The 24,424-nt window shown below is 40.1% G+C and overlaps 1 protein-coding gene across 1 annotated transcript in view; it reads left to right on the top strand.

Moving 5' to 3' along the window:
• Positions 1–24,424, top strand: part of LOC126183882 (zinc finger FYVE domain-containing protein 26) — a 329,860-nt gene that overhangs the window by 244,410 nt on the left and 61,026 nt on the right. The window contains exon 24 of the mRNA XM_049926187.1: positions 18,176–18,280. Coding sequence (XP_049782144.1) covers positions 18,176–18,280 — 105 coding nt within the window. The remainder of the gene's footprint in view (positions 1–18,175; positions 18,281–24,424) is intronic.

The following is a 24,424-nucleotide window of genomic DNA, read 5'->3' as shown; positions in this document are numbered from 1 at the left end:
ATGCACATGTGGAAGGAGTACAGTGTCACAGTAATGTTGAACAGTGAGTATACTGTGTTCAAAGATTTGAAGGTCAGTGCATCCATGTTGTTATGTGAAGGTAAGTGCAGAATCACTACTCAGACTGAATTTGCTCTCATTGGAGGAGAGCACATGACCCCAGTTCTCACTTATTTAGTCCCTATGCTCTTGACACCAATGCAAACTTTGCTGCCAATCTGCATACTGGTCATTGGGTGAAGTGACCACCTTCATACAGTTGCCATACTGCTGTGTAATGAGAGATTGCATGCATTGCAGTCCTGTTAAATTTAGTTGCTATTGCACCTGCTCTTTGATGTGGGTCCCTTCTTGCCTGTTTCATTATGTAATAATCATCTGATGCTGTAGTTGACCATGGTCGACCACCTCCTCTCCACCAGGCAGCAGTGCCTGTTGCTTGGAATGCTCCCCATTCATGTGAAGCAGTGCTGTGAGCAATTGATTAGAATGTGATAGTTCTACATAGAGTATGACTGATATACTGCCACTAATTTAGCAACATGAGACTGCTAGACCCCCCCAATGGTACTAAACCCCTATAAAAGTTTTTCAGCTTAGCCATTTGTTTGTGCAAACTGGTGTATGTGACATATGTTAGAACCGGTCATTCCGTCTCCCTTGAGACAGCAATAATTAATTTATCCCTTTATTGGATCAACTTCGTGGATTGGTGATTAGAACTCCTCCCTATCTGTTGTGTGCAGTTTCCTCACTGATGTAGTCCCCTAAAGCAGCTCTTTTATTACTGTTGTATTCTTTCAGAGATGCAGTCTAGCTATGTAGATGTAAAGGGATATGTGAGTAGCTAACCTGCTTTAAGTTGACTCTGGAATGCCATTACTATGGATTAATTGACAAACACCATAAAACAGTTAACAGTCAAACAGTTAAACACATATAACTTGGAAATTAAGTAAAATTGAGAGCATGACTTGCACAGAGATCAGGTCTGGATTGCATTCTAATTCCAACTGAAGGTCTTGCTACATGACAGAGAACTTTTGTACACTTTATATAACTTTGGCACTATTTGTATATTGTTGGCAATTTTAACTTGTTTCGTTGATATAAATAGTTTACCACACATTGACTCAGTAGTAGCAAAGCTGTCATGACATGGTCAGGATGAGAAAATGAGCAGGAAGTGGAACATCTAGTGGTGGTATTAAAAAACCTTCAAAAGGACTGTTTGCATCACCAGTGGATTTTATTCCTCCAAAAGCCTAGACCTAAGGGGTATGCTACTCAAACTCATAACAGCAACAGGAGGCTGCTGCATTGAAATTGAGAGGCATTGTGCTTCCAAAGGGAGGAACTAGTGGACATGTCTGGTTGTTGCCAAAGGGCATCCTCAATACTGACACATTCTCACTGACCCATCTGACATGCTCCACATGAAGACCCCCCAAACCTTATTGGTGGGCACAGGGTGCTTCAGTGCGCATCCCTCCATCATCAGTACTCAACATAGCATCCCTATTAAGTGGTACTACAGTAGGATGATGTTCACATGGACAGAGTGTGGGTGTTATGCAAAACATCTGATACTACACCGGGCCAAGCTCAGCCACTGTCTTACCAAAGAGGCAGTACCATATGCCACATGAAAGACAATTAAAATGGAAAAAATGTTTCCTCTCAGTAAAACTGCAAAACTGCTCACCATACACATTTCTTCCCCCTTCCATGAGAGCCATTTTACAGATCCTAAACACGTGTGACAGCAGTGCTGGGGGGGGGGGGGGGGGGGGGCAATTGCTATACAAGCGAGTGAACAGCGTGTGAGGATGTGGTTGAGGCAGTTAGCCAGACAGCAGCTGAACAGCGTTTGGCAGGGCTCTTGTGCCAGTGTGTAGGGCTGTGGTCAAAGCCGACAGGGCTGGTGCTGCCGTAGGGAGTCTGGAAGCTCAGCGTGTAGGCCTTGCAGATTACAGGCGAATGCAATGCTCAAGAATGGAGTTCGCATCAGAGGAGGGCACACGGAACAATTTAGGTTGCGTGGCCATTTACAAGGTAACCGTTGCATGATTGTTTTTAACATGACTGCCATAGAATGAGCTTTGTTCTACAAATAAAGACAATTAGGCAGTTTATATGACTTTGGTTTACAAAACTGTATAATCATCTACATTTCCTAATAAAAATTTCAAAATAACACTTGTGCCTGATATGCAGGAGTTTTAATTTTCAAATACAAATATTCTTTGAAACACAATTATCTGCTTTAGTGACTCTGCATGACCCCCATGCCAAGACACAAAATTTGTTCTTTTAAAACGAATACCAATGTAATAATACAAACCACTAACCTCTACATCTTAATTTAAGGGAGGGCCATGCCTAAAGTGTGCCTAGGTATTAAAATGATATTCGCCTGATGACTACTGCTTGGTTGTTGGTCGAGGGCTTGGCTTAAAACATTCACAATAGCCACTGGTATACAAGATCCATACAACAAGGCAGATAAGGATTGGAGTTAGAGGGACAGTTGTTACATTGGGAATAGACACTCTTTACATGTAATCTTTGCCATTCCATTCAATGATATGCACAGTTGTGTGATGAAGAGTGATTTGTCCATGTTTGGTAGCTAATTTGTTAACTGAATCTAAAAGTCGAGTCTCAGAATTGTTAGGTAACACCGGCAAGCTGTGTGGGTGTGGTAACACAGTAGGTACTTCAGGCAGGTATAACATAAAAGGTTTAAAACTAGTTTTGTGAGAGTAGGTAAAATGAACAGAAAGCTTAACAGTGGATGTACCTATGTTGCAAGAAGAAGTGTTAGTGAACATTTGCAAGAACAGTTCAGCGGGTAATAAGTTAGTGCCAAGTTTTTGCTGTAAACCCAGCTGAATAATAATGTAGTAGTATGTAACTGGATTGCATGGGTGTTATACAATAGAATTTGTAGTGCCTTAGTTACTTCCAGGGCAGCGTTAGGTTTGACAGCTCCTGGTGCATAGTAACCAATTGATGCTGGATTGAATTCCTCAGTACCTCATATTTTTGTATTAGTTCAGTAGCTACACTACAAATTCGTCTGGTGCTAGACAGAAAATTGTTCTAGATGTGCATGAGCCACACGTGCTCTCATACAAGGGTTTCATGGATCTGGGCAGAAAAAGAAGTGACTTGTCAGAGAGTTATATCCCAATGACCAGCATCAGCTTGGTCAGTGCTGGCAAATATTTTATCAGCACTGTGCTGTCCATGTTGAATCAAGCTCACTTGGTGTGTTGCAGCAGCATGGCATTCAAAATGCTTCACAGTTGTTCCTGGTTGGTAATAAACACCAATTTAATGCCCCATAAGATACAAAGCATTCTGCTTTGGCCCAGCCTTCACAACAATGTTTCCCATGGCATTAATCAATTGATAATTTGTTGTCATAATACTTCTTCTTCTTTTAAAATGGCCAAATCCAACAGTGATGGTGGTGGTGGTGATGATGATGATGATGATGATGATGATGATATTTGGGTTGTGGGGGGGCTCAACTGTGCAGTTATCAGTGCCTGTACAAATTCCCAATCTTTTCCTTGTCCAATCCTGCCACTTTCCCGAATTATGATGAACTGATGAGGACAACACAAATATCCACTCTCTGGGTGGAGAAAATTTCTGACCTGACTGGGAATCGAACCAGAGGCAGCAACACTAGCCACTAGACCATGAGCTGCAGATGCCAAGTCCAAGTCAGCCGCTATACTCACTTGGTTAGGGATGTACAGCACATTAGCCAGTCACTCAGACATTAAACCCAATGACAATGGGTGGTTTTAGAAAGGAGAGGCATCCACAGCACTAGTAAGTACAGCAAATACAATACAGCACCTCATGGCAGGGATCAACAGCAGATGATGATAGTGCAATGGGACTGAAGTGTCTCAGTGACCGTGATTATTGCTTGTTTATGAGGCTTCAGGAGCAGCGTTATCTAATACTACCCCAGATGCCTACAGTAATACACACTGTGTTACATTACAGCAAATAAGTCTTAGCACTCTGTCAGTTAATCAGCCTATAATGCAAAAGATATATTTCACATAAGATAACTGTCAGCAGGAAGAATGTCTGGAGGTAGTTACCTGTATATCATTGAACGAACTGGTGAAGTATGTGGAATGTGGCAGTATGAAATGCTGAACTTGGACAACAGCCGATGGAATGAGCCATGTTCACATGTGTAATGACAGCACTTTGCATAAGCCCAGAAAATAAGGAGAAAATATGAGGCATTGTATGGTTATGGGTGCTTACAAATCACATTACTTGGTGTTCATGTAGAAGCTGGTGAAACCAGATGCCTGGAATCGTTTGTTTTACAACCTATGCATTCACTCAGCAAAATCAATCAGACAGCAAGAAGTGCTGATTTGTAGTGGCAAGTAATGGAAAAATCCAAGCAGGCTCAGCCACAAGCTTGGGTGTATAGTTAAACAATAGTTTATATTTTCCAACAGCGGGTAGGAGAGGGACGTGAGGCTGATACAAGTAGTTCAGCAAAATTGATCCCACGTGTACCATGGAAACCCATTAGTAGTGGTGTTATAACCTTGAGGAGCCAGAAATTCAGTTACCTGTATCATTAACAGTAGAGTTATAGCAATAAAGCCAAATTGTTTTCTCTGAACAAAGTGAAATGACTTGTTAGTGTAAAGTGTTGTGCTGTGTACAAAGTGTATGTGGTAGTATAGTAAGAAAGTGTGCAGTAATAAGATAGCAGATAACTGTTGATTGTGATCGAATGGCACTACATGGTATATTAGAGTAAATCCAGGTAGCACTCGGACTTCAGACTGCCATCAGTTTTGCAGAGGATCTCGCACAGGCATACTTTATCGTATGTCAGCAATGTGTGTTTTAACATTCACAGTATCAAAATCAGTCAAGGGGGAAAGTGCATCACACCACATTTGAGCATGTGTGAATACATCACACATTGGGCATGAATACAGGGTGTTGATATGTGACTGAAGACCACCTAGCACATTCCGTGCATAAATAAGGGACATAGTATGTGGTGACTCTGTTGCTAGTTGCGCTGTCCGCATTTTGCTCCAGCTTTTGCACCCAGTAAGGTAATGAATTAATAAAGGAGTTGTTGCCCTTGAACAAAAGAGTGCTACCACCTTGGTAGGTTATGTCCATGAAGACAAGGGCTCCATCATTAGATTTTTTGACAGTAGAACTAGGGATTCCCCTTAGATATGGAGCATGGCTGGAAGTCTCAGAGAAACTGGGAATATTGTTAAGCATGTGTGTAGTCACCATTTAATGAAAGTGGTAAAGGATAAAGTTGAGCCGGCCAGAGTGGCCGAGCAGTTTTAGGCACTACGGTCTGGAACCGCGCAACTGCTACAGTCACAGGTTCGAATCCTGCCGTGGGCATGGATGTATTTTATGTCCTTAGGTTTCAGTAGTTCTAAGTTCTAGGGGACTCATGACCTCAGAAGTTAAGTCCCATAGTGCTCAGAGCCATTTTTTGATAAAGTTGAGAACACTGCACAAGGGCACAGAAGAGATGAAAGAGTAACAGCAAAACAAATACACCTGCCCTCACTGGGAAATGTTCTGCCCTGAGTAGATAAAACAAACTCTGCCTTCTGAGCAGATTATGCTCTTTACAGACATTTCCTTAGTTGAGAGCAGCAGGCTAGTGCTTGGGGGGAAATAATTCAGTACTCATGGACTACATGTTAGATCTAACAAAAGGTCGCACAGATGTGTTAAACTAATGTATCATGTTAGTGATCAGTGGGCAGCAGTGACATCTGTAGGTGATGAGAAACACCAGGGACCAAACAAACGTGTAAAGTTACAATTCTGCAGGTCAGAAAACCAAATTTGGACACAAGAAGGATTGACCAATTTATAGCTCTTTCCAATATATAATGCTTGATCACTCTATGATGACAGAGTATCATGCTTCTGAGAAAGGGTAAGTTACCAAATTTTTGGTGGTAACCAAAGGGCTGCAAACAGGGGCAGGGGTTGTTACGGCCACACTAACAGGCATTAGCCAGCAGAGTGGTATATTGTCAGTGGATGTTATTGAATATACAAATGTTGACTGCAGCTGAAGGGTTGCAACTGGTGAACACTCGCTAATGACACTAGAAGAGGTGGTAGCAGACAAAACTGAGAATCTTGTTTTCTTCTTTTTTTTCCTAAATAAAATAAATAGATGTGTACAGATTATGTTTGTGCTGAGTGTGAGTGAAGCTACTATGACCTACTAGATATTGAATAGCGTTCAGTGTGCGTGGAAGGCATGTGTGTCTCTATGTGAATAATAATATGACAGAGGATAGGCGGATCATAGTAAGAAGACTAAACAGAAGAAAATACTATGACTCTCTTGGGGTCTTTGTTGTTTACAGTCACACTATGCTAGAGCACATCACTGGAGAGTGGGAGAGCAATTGATAACCTCCTAGTCATTTAATGCTTAAGTGATTTAGTGAAAATAGTGTCACTTGTTACCCATTAATTGAGTATAACAGTTGAGTAGGCTGCTCAATTCTCCTCAAAATAAAAATGGCTGATGGGAAAAGCAGAAATGTGTGAAAAATGTTCATGTGTACTTGTGAAGGTCAGAAGGTAGAGTAAAAGGAAGAGCGTTGGCAGGGAGTAAGTTCAGCTAGCGAAAGATGTCTTAGAGGCCTAGTGTGGGCCACAGTGAAATGGTTTTCTCCCTAGAATTCCCCAAACACTTAGTGACTGATCAACAATACAATTGTTTCAGCCTTCAAAACATTTGTCATCTGCTTGGCTGACAGACTGAGATGTCACCCGTTCCTTACAGTAAACCAGAGTGAAACTAAGTATGGAATACTGTGGAAAGGTAGGAGCAATACGTCATTGTTGTTGGATGGAAAAAATGAGATAGATTAGGTACCTTGTCTCCTACCTTCCAAACTTCACAGAAGCTCTCCTGCGAACCTTCCTGGCACATTAAAACTGTGTGCCGGACCAAGACTCGAACTCGGGGCCTTTGCCTTTTGTGGGCAAGTGTTCTTACCAAAGGTACGAGCAATACGTCATTGTCATTGGATGGAAAAGATGAGATATATTAGGTACTGTCGGAGTGACTCAGTTCAGAGGAAATACAGAAGCATCCGATTCCACCCATCTGCTTTGACCCATGACTTCACAAATATGGTGGAAACGACCATACACTACGACTCCAATATGGCGCCTATGGCGTCATCACATAGACATGACCACAAACACGAAAATACATTGACAAACCAACACATACACGTTCCACAAAAAACCTAATGAAACTAACAGGACAAGCGTGGGAAATTGGGGGTTTTTGGGTGGGGAAGAAGTAAATATAGACAAATTTAGACACACACCATCATACCAAACCACAAAAAATGACGAAAAAACCGACAACACCAAACTCCCCAAATTCCACTAAACAATATCCTCTGGAATCGGACATTTCCCTTTACCAAGTTAGCTCAATAGCAACTCCCAATACTGGAACACCCACAGCCACAACCACACATTGGAATCGAACACTTCCCTTGACCTCAACCACGTCCACAATCACCACTACCTCAAAAAACACAACAAACCAACAAAATTGGAATCAAACACTTCCCTTGACCTTTTATTCTTACGACATCTCCACATACAGCCATCCCTGGTCCGAGATGCCGGAACTTTAGTAAGCCTCATTTCTTCACGACATACTGAACACTTCATTACTTCATCCAAAAACCCGAATAGTTGAAGAAATTTTATTACAGACAATGCACTGTCCCCCATCATCGCCGACAACCAAAAACTGTTAACCTTGTCAGACATATCCGTAACTACCAAACACATAAAAAAAGCAATTTACCAAAATTCACACACAATGAACAAAAAAAAAAAAAAAAAACTACAATAACGTCGAAATAATAAAACTAAAATTGTTCCCTCACTGAAAAATATTCCACTGAAAGCACAGTCCCGATACAACACACGTGCAGTGCTATCACGCAAATGAACCCCATATGCCATGTAACACATTACCCATAAACACACCACCAGAGAGAACCACCGACCGGAACAATACGCCACCTATAAACACACCACACACACAAACTGAACCAAAAACATCACCTAACACACCACCAGAGAGCACCACCGATCACGTCAAAATGACGCCTACAAACACGCCACTCTCACAAACTAAATTCCGCACCATCTTGACGTCACACACCACAACAGCCTTACGTCACAGGTCAAAGCCGACGGGTGGGATCGGACGCTTCGGTCGACCCAGTTCAGATTATCCTGGGCTGGCCTCTTCTCAACAGAAGAAGGAAGTACAGAATAGAATTGGTAACTCGGTGCTAGGGTAATAAATACAGAGGAAGGACTCAGAAGTTTACTGCAGCAGCATGCATTTATGGCTACTCACCAGGAGAGTGGATTGCACATACCATGCCCCATCAGTTGCGTAAGGAACCACATTATGAAAATTTCATTCCAGTTCACCCCATTCACTGCAGGAACAAGCAAACATTCCCTCGCATATCAACCAGTACACACCACATCACCAAAATTGACCGTTCCCGCCTCAATGTCATGTGTCATTGTCATTCAATGATGTTACAGGAAATTGATATGTCCCATATGGTTCCTCTAGTGTGGTAATGTTATTAATGGGATTATCCATCATAGACTTTACTTCACAGTTAACTACTGCCAGTTCTTATGGAAATAAACTGTGCTAACTCCTGCTCAATTAGGATTGTTGCCGTAACCTAAATCAGAGTGCAATATGGCAATCTATGTTAAGGTGCGTGTGTTCCATTTCAAATCGAACACCCAAATTAGGTATGCACTTCCGACAAGGGAGAATACTAAATCACTGAATCAGTTACAGCAGGGGAAGGGACAGTAAGTAAGGGAAGCTTTTCCCTAACAATTTTATTTATAAATGAACAAATAAGAATTGGCACACAATACCTACTTTTATATATACTTGTTCGCTCATATTGAGCAATACCTAACAACATTATGGCAGTTTCTTTCATTAATTATGAGAATACACATGACACAAAATGCATTTAACTCTACGGCCAGATTCAGAAGGTGGGGAAAACTGTCACTCTTTAGGTAACAAAATCAAAAAATCTAGTATATACAAGTTTAAAAACAGCAAAGTGGACCTCTGTAACCTTATGCTAGATACAGTAATCATTATTAGTAGCTAGAGCAGCTGTGGACATAGTCAACTCTTCCATTATTAATTCAGATGCAGTTTCCTCTTATCTCTCAAACTTGTGAGAGTACTTGGAAAATGTCTGCCTCCCATGAAAGTTCTGATTGACATCTTTTCATTTCATATTATCAGTGCTTCCTGAGTCCTGTTAGTAAAGGGAAACTCCAGAATAAAATTTTCACTGTGCAGCGAAGTGTGCACTGACATGAAACTTCCTGGCAGATTAAATCTGTGTGTTGGACCGAGACTTGAACTCAGGACCTTTGCCTCTCGCCAGCAAGTGCTGTACCAACTGAGCTACCCAAGCATTACTTATGCCCCATCCTCACAGCTTTACTTCTGCCAGTACCTCATCTCATACATTCTAAACTTCACAGAAGGTCTCCTGCAAACCTTGCAGAACTAGCACTCCTGGAAGAAAGGATATTGTGGAGACATGACTTAGCCACAGCTTGGGGGATGTTTCCAGAATGAGAATTTGACTCTGCAGTGGAGTGTGCACTGATATGAAACTTCCTGGCAGATTAAAACTGTGTGCACACAGTTTCAATCTGCCAGGAAATTTCAAAGGAAAACTGTTTCTTTGTATCTGTTTAAACTGTTACTGACTCTTTCATATGCTTCCTTATGGAACATCCTATCGTGGTCAATGTTACTGAGTCAGAGGCATCTATTACAGATGTGAATCCTCATGTGTTTTTGTACTTCAGTCACTTATGTTCAGTGTACCTGTGGTTATAACGAACGGCTGTGCTGGATCAACGACTCTTATAGGTAGAGTTGACAGTCCAGTGATGAACCTGCTTGTGTAGATTGGAAGTTTCATGTTGATGCAATGAATAATGGGATCTCAGTAATAAATATAATATACAATGTGGCTTCATAAAGTAGCACTGGATGGGCTTGGTGCAAAATATATAAGTTGTGTCTATCCTTAGGCAAATTAATCAAAATAATTTGGCTCATGAATATCGAGTTTGTGTTCTGGTGTAGACCGTATCATAGCACTAAAAATAATTTAACAGGCAGTTTTTCACTTTTGGGTTGACGTGTAGTGCTCTATGTAATTCATCCTCAGTATTTGCAGTAGTTACATAAGTCTTCCAGTGTCATATTGTATGATGTAATAGGGCAAAATATACAAATGTGCAGAGTATCTCCAGTGTGGTAGGATACAGTTATAATTACTAAAAATTTGTAACAGCTGTAATACTGCACTTGATTGCTGAAGGTCAACTGTGTCTATAAATACATTATTCCAGTGTGTTGTTCTTGTGATCTTTTGTTCTAAAGGTCAATTTAACCTAACCTGATTGTCCAGTAGGGACTGTGTAATTCTGGCATGTAGGGTCAGGCTCTCTACGGGCTTACAGTTTGTGAAACCTCTTTATTCGTGGTTTCTGTCAGTAAGTCAGTGTAAGTACTCATTCATAGCTTAACATCTGCTATCCATTTGAATCAGTAGGTAATGTTCTCATGTGGCTAATAGTACCTTCACAATTTTTCCTCAACTACTTGACACAAATAACCATAATTGTAACAGCTTCTAAAGTTCAGTAGATTACCACATCACTGGTTTTCTGCTTTAAAGCACCACAGTAGATTTTCTACTGCTCTAGTTACTAATCCTTAATGCTATAGCTTATTCTACAGCACAGTGCAGATACATGTGATAAAATATCACAAGCATCTTCTTCTATCATTTTGAGGTGCAGCATCCATCTCTATTGGAATTAAATCTGTCTATCTGATGCATGTTTATATACATAATTCAAATAACAATGCTGACTTTTACCCCAGACTTCCTTATACCTCTACATAAATTATTACTCACATTTTTATACTCTACTATAAATCTGACAATGTTTTCTTTTCTGTAGATAGAACAAACTTAGTCCCTAGACCTTAGGGCATAGGGGTGGCTATTTCTTAAGATGTAGTGAGGACACGCAGGCAGTGGCTTGTCTCTTTACTTTTTTTGCAGTAACGCCTTTGCTTGGGCAGAGCTAGGTGATACAGCTGGCAGTGGCATATCTCAGCTGTGGTATGGCTTAAGCTGGTCAAAATGCACTAACACAGTACGATCAGACAACCGAATCTCCACATTTATGGGGGAGTCACCCATGAAACAGGGTAAGGGCCCTCATACTGAGGAGTGAACTTTTTAGTTCCTCCCTTTCTTACTGCTGGATTTTGGAGCAGCATAAGATCACCAGGTTTATACTGGAAAAGTGTAGACCCTTTGTTACTATGCTGCAACTGTCTTTGAGTAGTTTTTTCATTGTTCTGATTGTTTTCAAATTGACTTATGATGGAAGGCTAATCCTTTTACTTCACTCATATTTACTTCATGTGGGAGATTATTCTGTTCAAACAAGGAGTTCATGGACCTTCCATAGAATGCCTCGGAGGGTGTATACCCAGTTGATTCATTCACACGGCTGCTATACGCCAAACGACATAAGCAACATATTTATCCCAGCCTATATAAGCCCTTCCCAAATAATAAGACAGCATTCAAACATTCATCTTATTGACACATTCAAGGCGACAATTAGCATGTGGATGAAAGGGCGTTATGCACTGTATCTTGGTTCTTAACAGTTTAAACACTAATACAAATAGAGCAGACATAAAGTTGGAACCTTGATCAGTTAATATAGTGTTGGGCCTTCCAGACTGAAGAACAAAGTGACTGACGAAGATATAAGTGACTGTTTCAGTGGTCATATCTGCGAGTGCTACTAGAATTAAGTACCAAGAAAAATTATCAAAAATAGACAAGATGTACTTATTATTTTGGGCATTTTGTGGAAAGGGACCAACAATGTCTAACACAATGGTCTGAAATGGTTTTGTAGCTTCTGAGTGTCTGTAAGGGGATTTTGTTCCTTGAAGGGGGTGCTCCATGTGCACAAGATAAACAATTTTGAATATATTTCCATACATCTGCTTGTCTGCCCTTCCATCAAAAGTGGGAGGCTGTCCTAGCATTTGTGGCACACCACCCATTATGTCTGGCTTGAAAAATTTCATGAAATTGTGCTATAATGTGCTGCTCTAATTCTTTAGGTATTACCATTATGTTACCCAAGAGAGTCTTGCGATATAGAATACCTACTTCAGTGACAAACTCCAGGTAGGATGCATGCTGGTGACATTCTACATCTCTCTATTGTTCTTACTTTAGCTCCTCTTTTGAAACATCATCTGTCTTGAACAATTCTGACTTTGCAGCTTAATCCATCTCCATTGTGGTGGAGATCGCCAGGTTTGTGCCGTATAATGTTACTACTGGGGTCCTTTAAACTTAGTATCCATACAAGGGCATCATGGTCGGTGACCACAGTGAACTTGTGTCCATAGAGGTAGCATTTAAAATAATTAACTCCAAACATAAGATCTAAAAGCTCGTTATCAGTGGTGCCATAATTAATCTCATATGAATTCATCTGCAAAGAGGTGTAACCATAGGCCTTCCCACACTACTGTATTCCTGAGAAAGAACTGTGCCCACAGCATAATCAGATGCATATGTGGAAAGAATAAATGGTTTTTCAAACTCTGGGTAGGTTAACAAAGGTGAACTTGTTAAAACGTCCTTAATTTTTCTCAAATCTGTGTCACATTCCTCTGTCTACACAAATTCAATGCCCTTCTTTCTTTAACAACTTCATCAATGACTTGCCTATATAGCATAATCCTCCACAAAATGATGATAGTAATTTGCTAGTCCCAGAAATGATTGTAACTCTTTAACATTTGTAAGTACTAGAAAATTGTCTACAGCTTCTATCAACCTAAGGTCTGGCTTAACTCCAGCTGCAATAATAATATGTCCCAGATACTGGACTTGTGACTTAGCAAATGAACACTTCTCTCTCTTCAAACTTAGGTGTGTATTTTGCAACCTAGACAGCACACTCCTTAATCTTTCTGTGTCCTCCTCAACTGTTCTTGAAAAAGTTATTCTATCATTGAGACACATGAGACACATAGTAGGCTCCAAACCTCTTAATAGTAAGTCATCGAACCTGTGAAAAGTTACAGATCCATTCATTAGACTAAAAGGCATGTGGAGAAACTCATCTAGTCCAATAGGGGCCACAAAAGCAGTTTTGGGTTGATCTGGCAGTGCAATAGAAGTTTTGTGGTACCCAGAGAGCATGCCAAGATTGCTAAAATACTTACATTTCCCTAATCGGTCAAATGTTTTGTCAATACAGGATAGTAGACAAGTGTCAGATGTAGTGACTTTGTTTACCACTCTCATATCAACACATAGACAATAGGATTTCTCTCCATTTAATGATTTTCTTTTGGGATCACGACTACAGGTGATGACCATGTGCTTGCAGAGGAGTTGAATTATCACTGCAGCAAGCTGCTGTTGAATAGTTTCTTCAACAACAGATTGTAGATGATGTGATAGTCTATGCAATTTCTGAGCTATTCCATGGGAATTTTGTGCTGTTCGAGGTCAGTTGCCGACAAATACTGTCTTTCCTCGAATAGCCACACATATTCCTCCAGGAATGGGTACAAAAGATTCTGATCTGACTTAGGCAAATGTGCCAACTTCTCTTGCTACTGATTCCTTAACACAGGCATAATTACATAAACCTTTCTCACGGTCAAATTCTTCCTCTTGCTTTGCTTAAACTGTTATTCAAATTGAACTTCTGTTTGTATAACCTCTTCTCCACCCGCCAGTATCGTTCCACATGGAATCTCCATATCTCATTGACTGAAATCATTAACACAAACTGGTATTCTAAATTTTTTCCTAAAACTTCTGGTTTACTTATGCTTCTCTTAAATTTGATTTGCAACCAGCCAAGAATGTCATTCTGGCTGAGCAGATTGACTAGAAAGTACGATCTCAGCGATATTCGAGTTTTCACATCTACCCAGAGAACTTTTCCAATACCTCTACTGATTCTGACAGGGGTGTTAGTGTTTAATGCCCATATATGCGGTTCTATTGAAGATTGTGGAAGAGGCCTGGCACCACAAGCTCCTCATGATTGAGGCATGTGCTGACTGCCAAAACAGTGGGTTGCCTCTCTGAATTGAATAGTTTGTGTCTTGTAATCTATCACTGCCTGAAAAAAGTGCAGGAAATCAGTTCCTAAAATGATATCAAAATCTCGTCTGTGTCTCCTCACTACCTCCATGTCAAATCCATATTTTTTCTCGTTGATTTGCAGGTCAACAAAACAAGTTCCAGATGGTATCATCTCCTCAACTAAGGCACGTATGTTATATTGCAGCAGCTTGAACGCACACACACTTGTCATGTTGTGACGCAAATAACACACTAATGTGAGCTCCGGTATCTACTAACATATGGACAGTCTCCCCACTGAGCTTACCTTCTAGTACTAAATTTGCCACCTCGTTAATCATTTCCTTCTTGACTAGATTCATAGTTTTGGCTGGCTGCAAGGGTGGGTGGCAGAGCCTGCCTCTCGCTCATTTCGCCACTTTTGAGCAGCCCTCTATGGAAAACTTTGTCTCTTGTATTGTGGACATTTGTCACATGGATGCTTGATCTTGTGCCATTTTGTGCAACAAGGAGCATGACAACACTCTGCACTGTGGTTCGGTTTTCGACACCTCTGGCAGTTGGTATTATTAACAAAAACTTGATGCAGTTGAATACTGTGTGCAGGGGTCAAAACGACCCATCCTGCTTCTTTGCATATTAATGCTAATCAAATTACTTCATGCAGATAGGTGGTGGAGGTTACTTTTACCTCACCTCCAAACTGCGGGTTAATTCGCCTTATAAATACATAAATCGCTGGAGTAGCACTTCATTACCTGTTTGATTTTTTCCTAAGGCATATGTGCAGCAAGATACAGTTTGATGCAATCAGTAAATGCTTCAAAATCTTCTCTGTACTTCTGTCAGAGTGTTGATAACCAATCTCAGTAATGACTGACACCCCATTTGTCAAAAGTGACTGTCACACAATGCATCAACTGACTCCACATACATGCGTGCATCACTAGAAAGTTTTAATTTTGTTACATTTAGAAGAAAGCTATCAGGACAGGAACTTGTTTTCCCTACATCATGGAGGAATTTGGTGAGATTTTCACCTTTTGGTCCAGAAAATGAAGGTACAAAATTAACTGCAGGGAGAGTACTGGAAACATTAGGCACACAAATGATAGCACATAGATGCCGAATATCATGGTGAGGCTCATGTAAATCTTCATCAAGCTGTCTCTGTAACTGTAATTTGTCAAGTGCTATATGATTAAGCTTAATTTTTAAGGGTGCACGATGATCTACCTCACCATTAGAAGCAGCAGCAGCAGCAATTGTATGCAATTGTGTCTCAGGCATGGTTACAATATTAGGACCAAGATTTCTGTAGACCAACAACATTTCAAAAGAGGGGTCTCAACAGTAACCTGTACTAGATTAAGCAATGATGAGTTCTCATGGCAGAAGCTTACATCACAGGTGGTGAAGAAAAGTAAGGATGCATTGAAGCTATACTTACATTAAAATCCCATATTGATGAAGATAGCAGCAAAGGTGGCAGTGTTGATGCACCAGTGGTGCCGGGCATGAATATAATGAAGGTGGTGGCAGTGGCAGCCTCTTGCTTGCAGTGGCAAGGCAGCACGGATGCTCGGCAGTGCAAAGATATGGCGTGGCTACAGAAGTGCAGTGTGGTTGGCAGCATGCACCAAACTGTGCCCACAGCATCGTGGAGATTTTGACAGCAGTGTAGCATGGTCTTGAAGAGCACACCCACTCAGCAAAGGGGACATCTACGGCTTAATGCATTGACAGTATGCTTCGCACACGTTGACACACATGGAGTGCACAATATGCACTTCCAAATGCAAACTGGATGTCAAAGTTTTCTATCATTGCCAGGTTACATGTGGTAACTACCAGACAAACAGGCTTTCCCACTTTGTATCCATCAAATGAAAGTGGCAACAATCCACAAAGGAAATCTTTCTCCCAGACCTAATGGTGAACTAATCCCACTTTAGCTGATGCCACTTTGTATGTGTTGAACTTGATAAGGATGGTAAAATGAACAGGAAGTGGATCATCCAGTTGTGTTAGGAGGAAACCTTAGAAAGAAAAGACTGATTCCATCAGCAGTTGAGGTTTTATTTTTCCAAAAGCCCACGCCTAAGGGGTACACTACTCAAACTTGCTATGGCAACTGGAGGCTGTGACAGTTATATTGAGAGGTGTTGCATCCCCAAAGGTAGGGACTAGTGACATCCAGTCACAGCAAGAGAGCGTCCTCAATACCAATGCATTCTCACCAACCCATCCAGTGTGCCCCATGTAACCGATCCCAAGTCCTCCTATTGGTGGGCAGAAAGTGCTTCAGTTGGAGGCTCTCCATCAGCATTGCGCAACATAGCATCCCTATTCAGCAGTACTATCGTGGGACAATGTTCACATGGACTGAATGTGGGTGTTACGCAAAACATCTGATACTACACCAGTCCAGGCTTAGCCACTCTCTTACCAAAGAGGCAGTACCATAAGTTATATGAAAGGCAATTAAAATGGAAAATTGTGAAAAATTTTGAAAACCCATTTTTCATCTCAGTAAAACTACTCACCACACATACGTTTAATATGCCCAAAGTGGCCTTTAATATTTGATAAAGGAAACTTCTTCACTTCATGCGTAAGTGTTGGTGGATCTACAGCATACGGATTCTCTGTGTAGGATTCATTCTCACTGCTTATTCATAGTCCCTCATCCCACTGCCATATTTCAGTGCTATATGGTATGTCCATTATGGTTGCTGTATTCAGAGCATGGAAATGTCTTTATACGCATTGCTGCAACATTCTGAATTGCTGATTAAGAAACTGAGTTATGCTGTTAACTGCAGCATCTCAGTATGATATGTTAAAATTAGCAAATAAAATGTGGTCCAAATAAGAAGAACATCACAACACACATTTCGTCTTGGATTATAATGTAGCTTGAGAAATGTTAGTTCACATAATTATTGTGTGAAGCTCAGCATCAAACCTGATAGAATTGGATTATGAGAATTACTCTGGAGAATCTTTAGAATACTTCATCTGTACATAATATTTATTTGCAAAAAAATTGCAGGTCTTTGGGGTCAGTGCAATTATATGAAGTGAAGTGCTTGTGATTGTATTTCAGCAATGAGAACATCAGCTGGGCAAAATAGACATTGAATGGCTACATCAAGAATTACTTCTGGTTGTAGGACTAACTAAAACAGTTAACATATGATGGTTTATATATGGAGCACGCTTATTCACAGATCTTGGCTAATATTGTGTGTAACAACATGTTGAACTATGTATAATCAGTGTGGAATTAGAAACATCATTTTTTGCAGTTGCAATCCTTTCATGCTAAATACGTGAGAAGACAGGAAAGAAAACTTTCATCGGCACAACATACCTATTTATAAAGATGTAGAAATGGAGTAATTTGAATTTAGCAACATCCTCCACATTTAGCACCCTCTTTCTTTGCTTTTCTCACATCTAAAGAAATTTGTGGATTGGAGTCGTATAAGAAGAATGAAATTTGAAAATATGATAGAGAAGATAAAATAATATTTTCTTTCTTTGTTATTCTTCCAGCATATATGGTACTTTTTTCCTCTTTACTCTTCTTCTATATCTGTCATCTATGCTGATTAAATGGTCTTGAAATATAACAATAGGTGTAAATATATCATAAATGAAGCAGATAATTATAAGGGTGTATATGTGTAAGAACACACACATCTTTTACCTTTTAATTTAAAGCATTGTTAAAAGTTCTGTTATTGTATTAATAAGAGTTTTTACTATGTTCTGTATTGTATTGACTCATTACTAGTTCCGTTACTGATTAATTTTCATTATATGTGCAGATTTCTTCTCGATGCTTGTGACAGAATGCTACATCTTCTGCAGCCAATATCACCTGGAACTGTGAATCCTGAAGTTGATCACACTATTGTTATTAGGATGGTTAAGTGAGTATAGCTCCAATTAAATATGTAGTAGTAATAGTACCAATAGTAGTGGAAGTAGTGGTAATAGTAGTAGTCTTATTCATCTGTAGATGCTATGTATAAGAATATGGACATGTCTTACTGTTATAATTTAACAACATCATAAACTAATTCACATATACAGACATTTAAATATTTACAAGTCTAGTATGAGAAGCATGCGACAGGTACACCATGTGATCAAAACTATCCTGACACCTGGCTGAATGTGACTTACTAGTTTGTGGCACCCTCCAGTTCATTATGGTGTTGGCCCACCCTTAGCCCTGATGACAGCTTCCACTCTTGCAGGCATATGTTCAATCAGGTGCTGGAAGGTTTCTTGGGAAATGGTAGCCCATTCTTTACAGAGCTCTGTACTGCAGAGATGTATCAATGTCAGTCAGTGAAGCCTGGCACGAAGTCGGCATCCCAAAACATCCCAAAGGTGTCCTAAAGCATTCAGGTCTGGAGTCTGTGCAGGTCAGTCCATTACAGGGATGGTATTGTCATGTAATCACTCCGCCACAGACCGTGCATTATGAACAGGTGCTCTATCGTGTTGAAAGGTGCAATCACCAACCCTGAATTGCTCTTCTACAGTGGGAAGCAAGAAGGCGCTTAAAACATCAATGTAGGCCTGTGCTGTGATAGTGCCACGCAAAATAACAAGTGGTGCAAGCCCCCTCCATGAAAAACATGACCACACCATTACACCACAGTCTTCGAATTTTACTGTTGGCACTACACATGCTGGCAGATGACGTTCACCGGGCATTCGCCATACTCACACCCTGCCATCGGATCCCCACATTGTGTACAGTGATTAATTACTCCACACAATGTTTTTCCACTGTTCAATTGTCCTATGTGTATGCTCCTCACACCAAGTGAAGTGTTGTTTAGCATTTACCAATGTGATGTGTGGCTTATGAGTAGCCGCTTGACCATGAAATCCAAGTTTTATCACCTCGCATCTAACTGTCATAGTACAGGGCTATTACAAATGATTGAAGAAATTTCATAAATTCACTGTAGCTCCATTCATTGACATATGGTCACGACACACTACAGATACGTAGAAAAACTCAGAAAGTTTTGTTCGGCTGAAGCCACACTTCAGGTTTCTGCCACCAGAGCGCTCGAGAGCGCAGTGAGACAAAATGGCGACAGGAGCCGAGAAAGCGTATGTCGTGCTTGAAATGCACTCACATCAGTCAGTCATAACAGTGCAACGACACTTCAGGACGAAGTTCAACAAAGATCCACCAACTGATAACTCCATTCGGTGATGGTATGTGCAGTTTAAAGCTTCTGGATGCCTCTGTAAGGGGAAATCAACGGGTCGGCCTGCAGTGAGCGAAGAAACGGTTGAACACGTGCGTGCAAGTTTCACGCGTAGCCCGCGGAAGTCGACGAATAAAGCAAGCTGGGAGCTAAACGTACCACAGCCAACGGTTTGGAAAATCTTACGGAAAAGGCTAAAGCAGAAGCCTTACCGTTTACAATTGCTACAAGCCCTGACACCCGATGACAACGTCAAACGCTTTGAATTTTCAGCACGGTTGCAACAGCTCATGGAAGAGGATGCGTTCAGTGCGAAACTTGTTTTCAGTGATGAAGCAACATTTTTTCTTAATGGTGAAGTGAACAGACACAATGTGCAAATCTGGGCGGTAGAGAATCCTCACGCATTCCTGTGGCAAATTTGCAATTCACCAAAAGTTAACGTGTTTTGTGCAATCTCACGGTTTAAAGTTTACGGCCCCTTTTTCTTCTGCAAAAAAAACATTACAGGACACGTGTATCTGGACATGCTGGAAAATTGGCTCATGCCACAACTGGAGACCGACAGCGCCGACTTCATCTTTCAACAGGATGGTGCTCCACCGCACTTCCATCATGATGTTCGGCATTTCTTAAACAGAAGACTGGAAAACCGATGGATTGGTCGTGGTGGAGATCATGATCAGCAATTCATGTCATGGCCTCCAAGCTCTCCTGACTTAACCCCATGTGATTTCTTTCTGTGGGGTTATGTGAAAGATTCAGTGTTTAAACCTCCTCTACCAAGAAACGTGCCAGAACTGCGAGCTCGCATCAGCGATGCTTTCGAACTCACTGATGGGGACATGCTGCGCCGTGTGTGGGAGGAACTTGATTATCGGCATGATGTCTGCCGAATCACTAAAGGGGCACATATCAAACATTTGTGAATGCCTAAAAAAACTTTTTGAGTTTTTGTATGTGTGTGCAAAGCATTGTGAAAATATCTCAAATAATAAAGTTATTGTAGAGCTGTGAAATCGCTTCAATCATTTGTAATAACCCTGTACTTGCAGCAGATCGTGATGCAGTTTGGAATTCCTGTGTGATGGTCTGGATATATGTCTGCCTATTACACATTATGACCCTCTTCAACTGTCAGCGGTCTCTGTCAGTCTACAGATGAGGTCAGCCTGTACACTTTTGTGCTGTATGTGTCCCTCCACATTTCCACTTCATTATCACATCAGAAACATGGGACCTAGGGCTGTTTAGGAGTGTAGAAATCTCATGTACAGATGTATGACACAAGTGACACCCAATCACCTGACCACATTCAAACTCCATGAGTTCCGCGGAGTGCCCCATTCTGCACTTTCGTGATGTCTAATGAATACTGAGGTCACTGATACGGAGTACCTGGCAGTAGGTGGCAGCACAATACACCTAATGTGAAAAATGTATGTTTTTGGGGGTATCCACATACTTTTGATCACGTAGTGTTTTTGGCCATGGCCTTACGGTAGGGACCATCCTGGCATTTGCCTGAAGTAATTTGGGGAAATAATAGAAAACCTAAATCAGGTTGCTCTCCTGTTTTTAAGTCAATATTCATATTAAATATGAGATTAATATTTGAAAAATAGTAGCCAATGTACAGAAGTACTGTTGAAGTCACAGAATGAGAAACTGATTGAAACCAGAGTTCTGTTTCTCCATTGTAGAAGTGAATCTCTAGTTAGCCACCCCAAGCAAATGATGTGTATGTTGTTGCTCCACATTTATGTAATTTTTTAGCAATATATTGATGTTGCAGTATTCCACTTTGGCATACTAGTGTAAAAGGCAATAAAAATATTGCTTTAATCATTTAAAAATTCTCTTATTATCTAATAACATTTCTGGACAAGGGTGACATGTAGTTTTTTATTTAATGCTTTTAATTCTTAGCTATGTAAGTTTCATTTTTTGAATCTTTAACAGATTTTCATGGCCACATTCTACAAATTTTGGGCACGCAGATTTAATGCGTTACCAGGAAATATGAAATTCTCCTTTTTCCTCTTACTGTATACAGGGCTGATTTAAGGCCAAAGATGTTTAATCATGCCTAGTCTTTGAATATGCGGGGTCTAGGAAGCCTGCCTTCTCGGATCGCTAGACAAACAGTTCAAGCAAATTGTATAAATGGGTTTTATTATGAAATGAGCAATGACAATACTTAACTTTGTCAGTGACACAGAAGTGTCTCAAGCAAAGGGAGACATGCAAATAAGAAATCTCTTCAGTATATACAATTCCCAAGTCCCTGGTCTTGAAGTGCCTAATCTTGACGCTGCTGTAGAACTGGGCCACTACCAGTCGGCGCAGCCATTATATCTTCTTCGCATAGAGGTCACTGCCGTCGAATTGTCATCCTGGAGAGAGGTAGGTCAGCATGCAATTGGCTGGCATTCCGGTGCTTGGCTTTATGTTGTAACAATAGCAACACAAACTGTCACTTGGATTGTCAAGCTGAGAGGGGTGCCAGTGCCACCACACCTATAAGATTTCTATAAAGGACATAGCAGCAGCTTGGGGTGTTTATTACAATTAGTAAAAAAATGAAACAGGTAAAAGTGTATGAGGGAATAGATGGGAGGGCCACCAAGTGAAAAATTCCTTATGGTGAAACGTGTTCTGGAACCAATCCTGATAGTACATTTGTTGAAAATGATATCCCAGAAATAATTCAAAATTATTATAGATACAGATAAACTATTCATAATCAGAAAGATAAGGAACAGTTAATATATTTTGATCTCAAAATTATCTACATCTTCTTCCATGCTCTGCAAGTCACCATACAGTTCAACATACTGCTGCTAATTGTCCCTTTTCCTCTGCCACACACAAATGGTGCATAAACAACTGTTTATGTGCCTGAGTACAAGCCCAAATTTCTCTTGTATTGTCTTCAAAGTCCTTATTAGAAACTTATGTTAGTATCGTTCTGTAGTCAGCTGGTTCTCTAAACTTTATCAGTGGTGTTTCATGAAAAGAACATTGCCTTCCTTCCAGGGATCCAAGTTGAGTTCACAGAGCATTTTTGCAATGGTCAGATGTTCTTCAGGTATACTGGTAACAAACCTAGCATCAAGCCTCTGAATTGCTTCTATGTCTTCATTTAATTTGATCTGGTGGGAGATCCCAAATGCTTAAGCAGTAATCAAGACCAGGTCATACGATTCTTGGGGCTGTGTGTTAAACATGTTTATAATAACTGCTTTTTCTAATGTCAATGTTTTGGTTGCACTGCCTGCATTCCCCTAAAAATAACTCTGTACTTTATGAAAGACCAAAATAAGTGTGATACACTACAGATTTTGTGTCCATGCCAGTTGCACAGGACAGGAGAGAACAGGTCAGGGCAGAATAATAACATTATTTTGATAAATTAAGGTAGCAGACTAATGGCAAACTGTTTATTTGTCAAGTAATTATTGTGTGAAAGACTGTTGTAGATGTATTTCTCAAGGTAACCCTAGGAATTTGATAAATTCTGCTTCCTTCAGCTCATAAGTTATTTGAAAGCCATTTGATTTTCACCAGCAGTTTGTAAACTAGGTTTCTAAGTCATCATCTGTGTTCAGATGAAATACATACAGATAAAATAATGGTATCTGTGACATTTGTGGGGATTTGATTTATCATTTCATTTTCTATGAGCACAAATTTGTGACTGGCAAACAGAACTGAGTAGTAGGGGTAAATAGTTAATGCAGAAAGAAACTATATTGAGACTAGAATGAAATGTTGTAGGACTTCTTGCAAAATCATTGTCTAATATGAGAAATAATTTCATGTATAGAGTTCACACATTCAAATTCCTTTGTCAGGTCATGGGAGATTACTGTACATTTTGGGGCTTGTCAAAACATACACAACTTTTTTGTATAAAGTTATTGATGCCTCATATTGTACACTTGTCTCTCTGAATGTCAAACTGTTTTATTGAGATGGTATTAAAATTCTGTACAAAATATGGAATTTGAAAGAGGTTTTCTAAATACTGGAATTTTTCATTTGTTGTGAAAATAGTAATTGAATGGCAGTTCTATAACTGTTCTTTTGAGACTTTTTTTTCAATAATGCCATTACCTCTTTATGTTTTCTTGTATCTATGAAACACCATTCTTCAAATGACTGTTTGATTATTGTGAACATAAGTTACAACATTACATTTGCAACTGCTTTAAACATTCCATGTGGAGGATCTGACATCTCACCTGTACTGCGTATCAGCCTACCAGTGGCCTGACAAAAACTTCGCTGATATGTGGCTTGGGTTATTAGTGTCTCAAATGCCATGACATCACTTCATGACTTAGATGCTTGCTGAGCTGTCTGTAGCAATAAACTTTCATATTTTTTTCTCAGAAGTGTCAGCCTGATTGGCTACTCAAGGTCTTTTCTTGCCTGGCATTTTACGTAGTTTCTGTGCTGCATATCTGTTTGTTTCTGATATCATATTGTTAAATATGCCTTGTCTTCCTATCATTTTGTAAACATCAGAAGGGATGTCATATTTGGTGAAAATATTAATGTCTGAATCCCAATTAAAAATTAATCTTGTTATATTTTGTCCAGTTGGTTTACAAATTATGTGGTATCATTTTCTTCAATGCCATTATAATTATCAGGAGTCAAATATAGTATCATGAACCTCATCAGAACAGGAGTCATCATCACTTACATTTAAATCGAAAGACGATCTTGAATCTTGGGGATTGTAAGCAGATCATTATCAGATGCAGGAGAGGTGTCATAGTCACTGGAGTCCCTTTTATTTAAGTAGTAGTTCAGAGAGTAGCATAGTCC

This window comes from Schistocerca cancellata, chromosome 4 (genome assembly GCF_023864275.1).
Source record: "Schistocerca cancellata isolate TAMUIC-IGC-003103 chromosome 4, iqSchCanc2.1, whole genome shotgun sequence".
NCBI lineage: Eukaryota > Metazoa > Arthropoda > Insecta > Orthoptera > Acrididae > Schistocerca > Schistocerca cancellata.
This window is presented reverse-complemented; position numbering and strand designations above follow the sequence as displayed.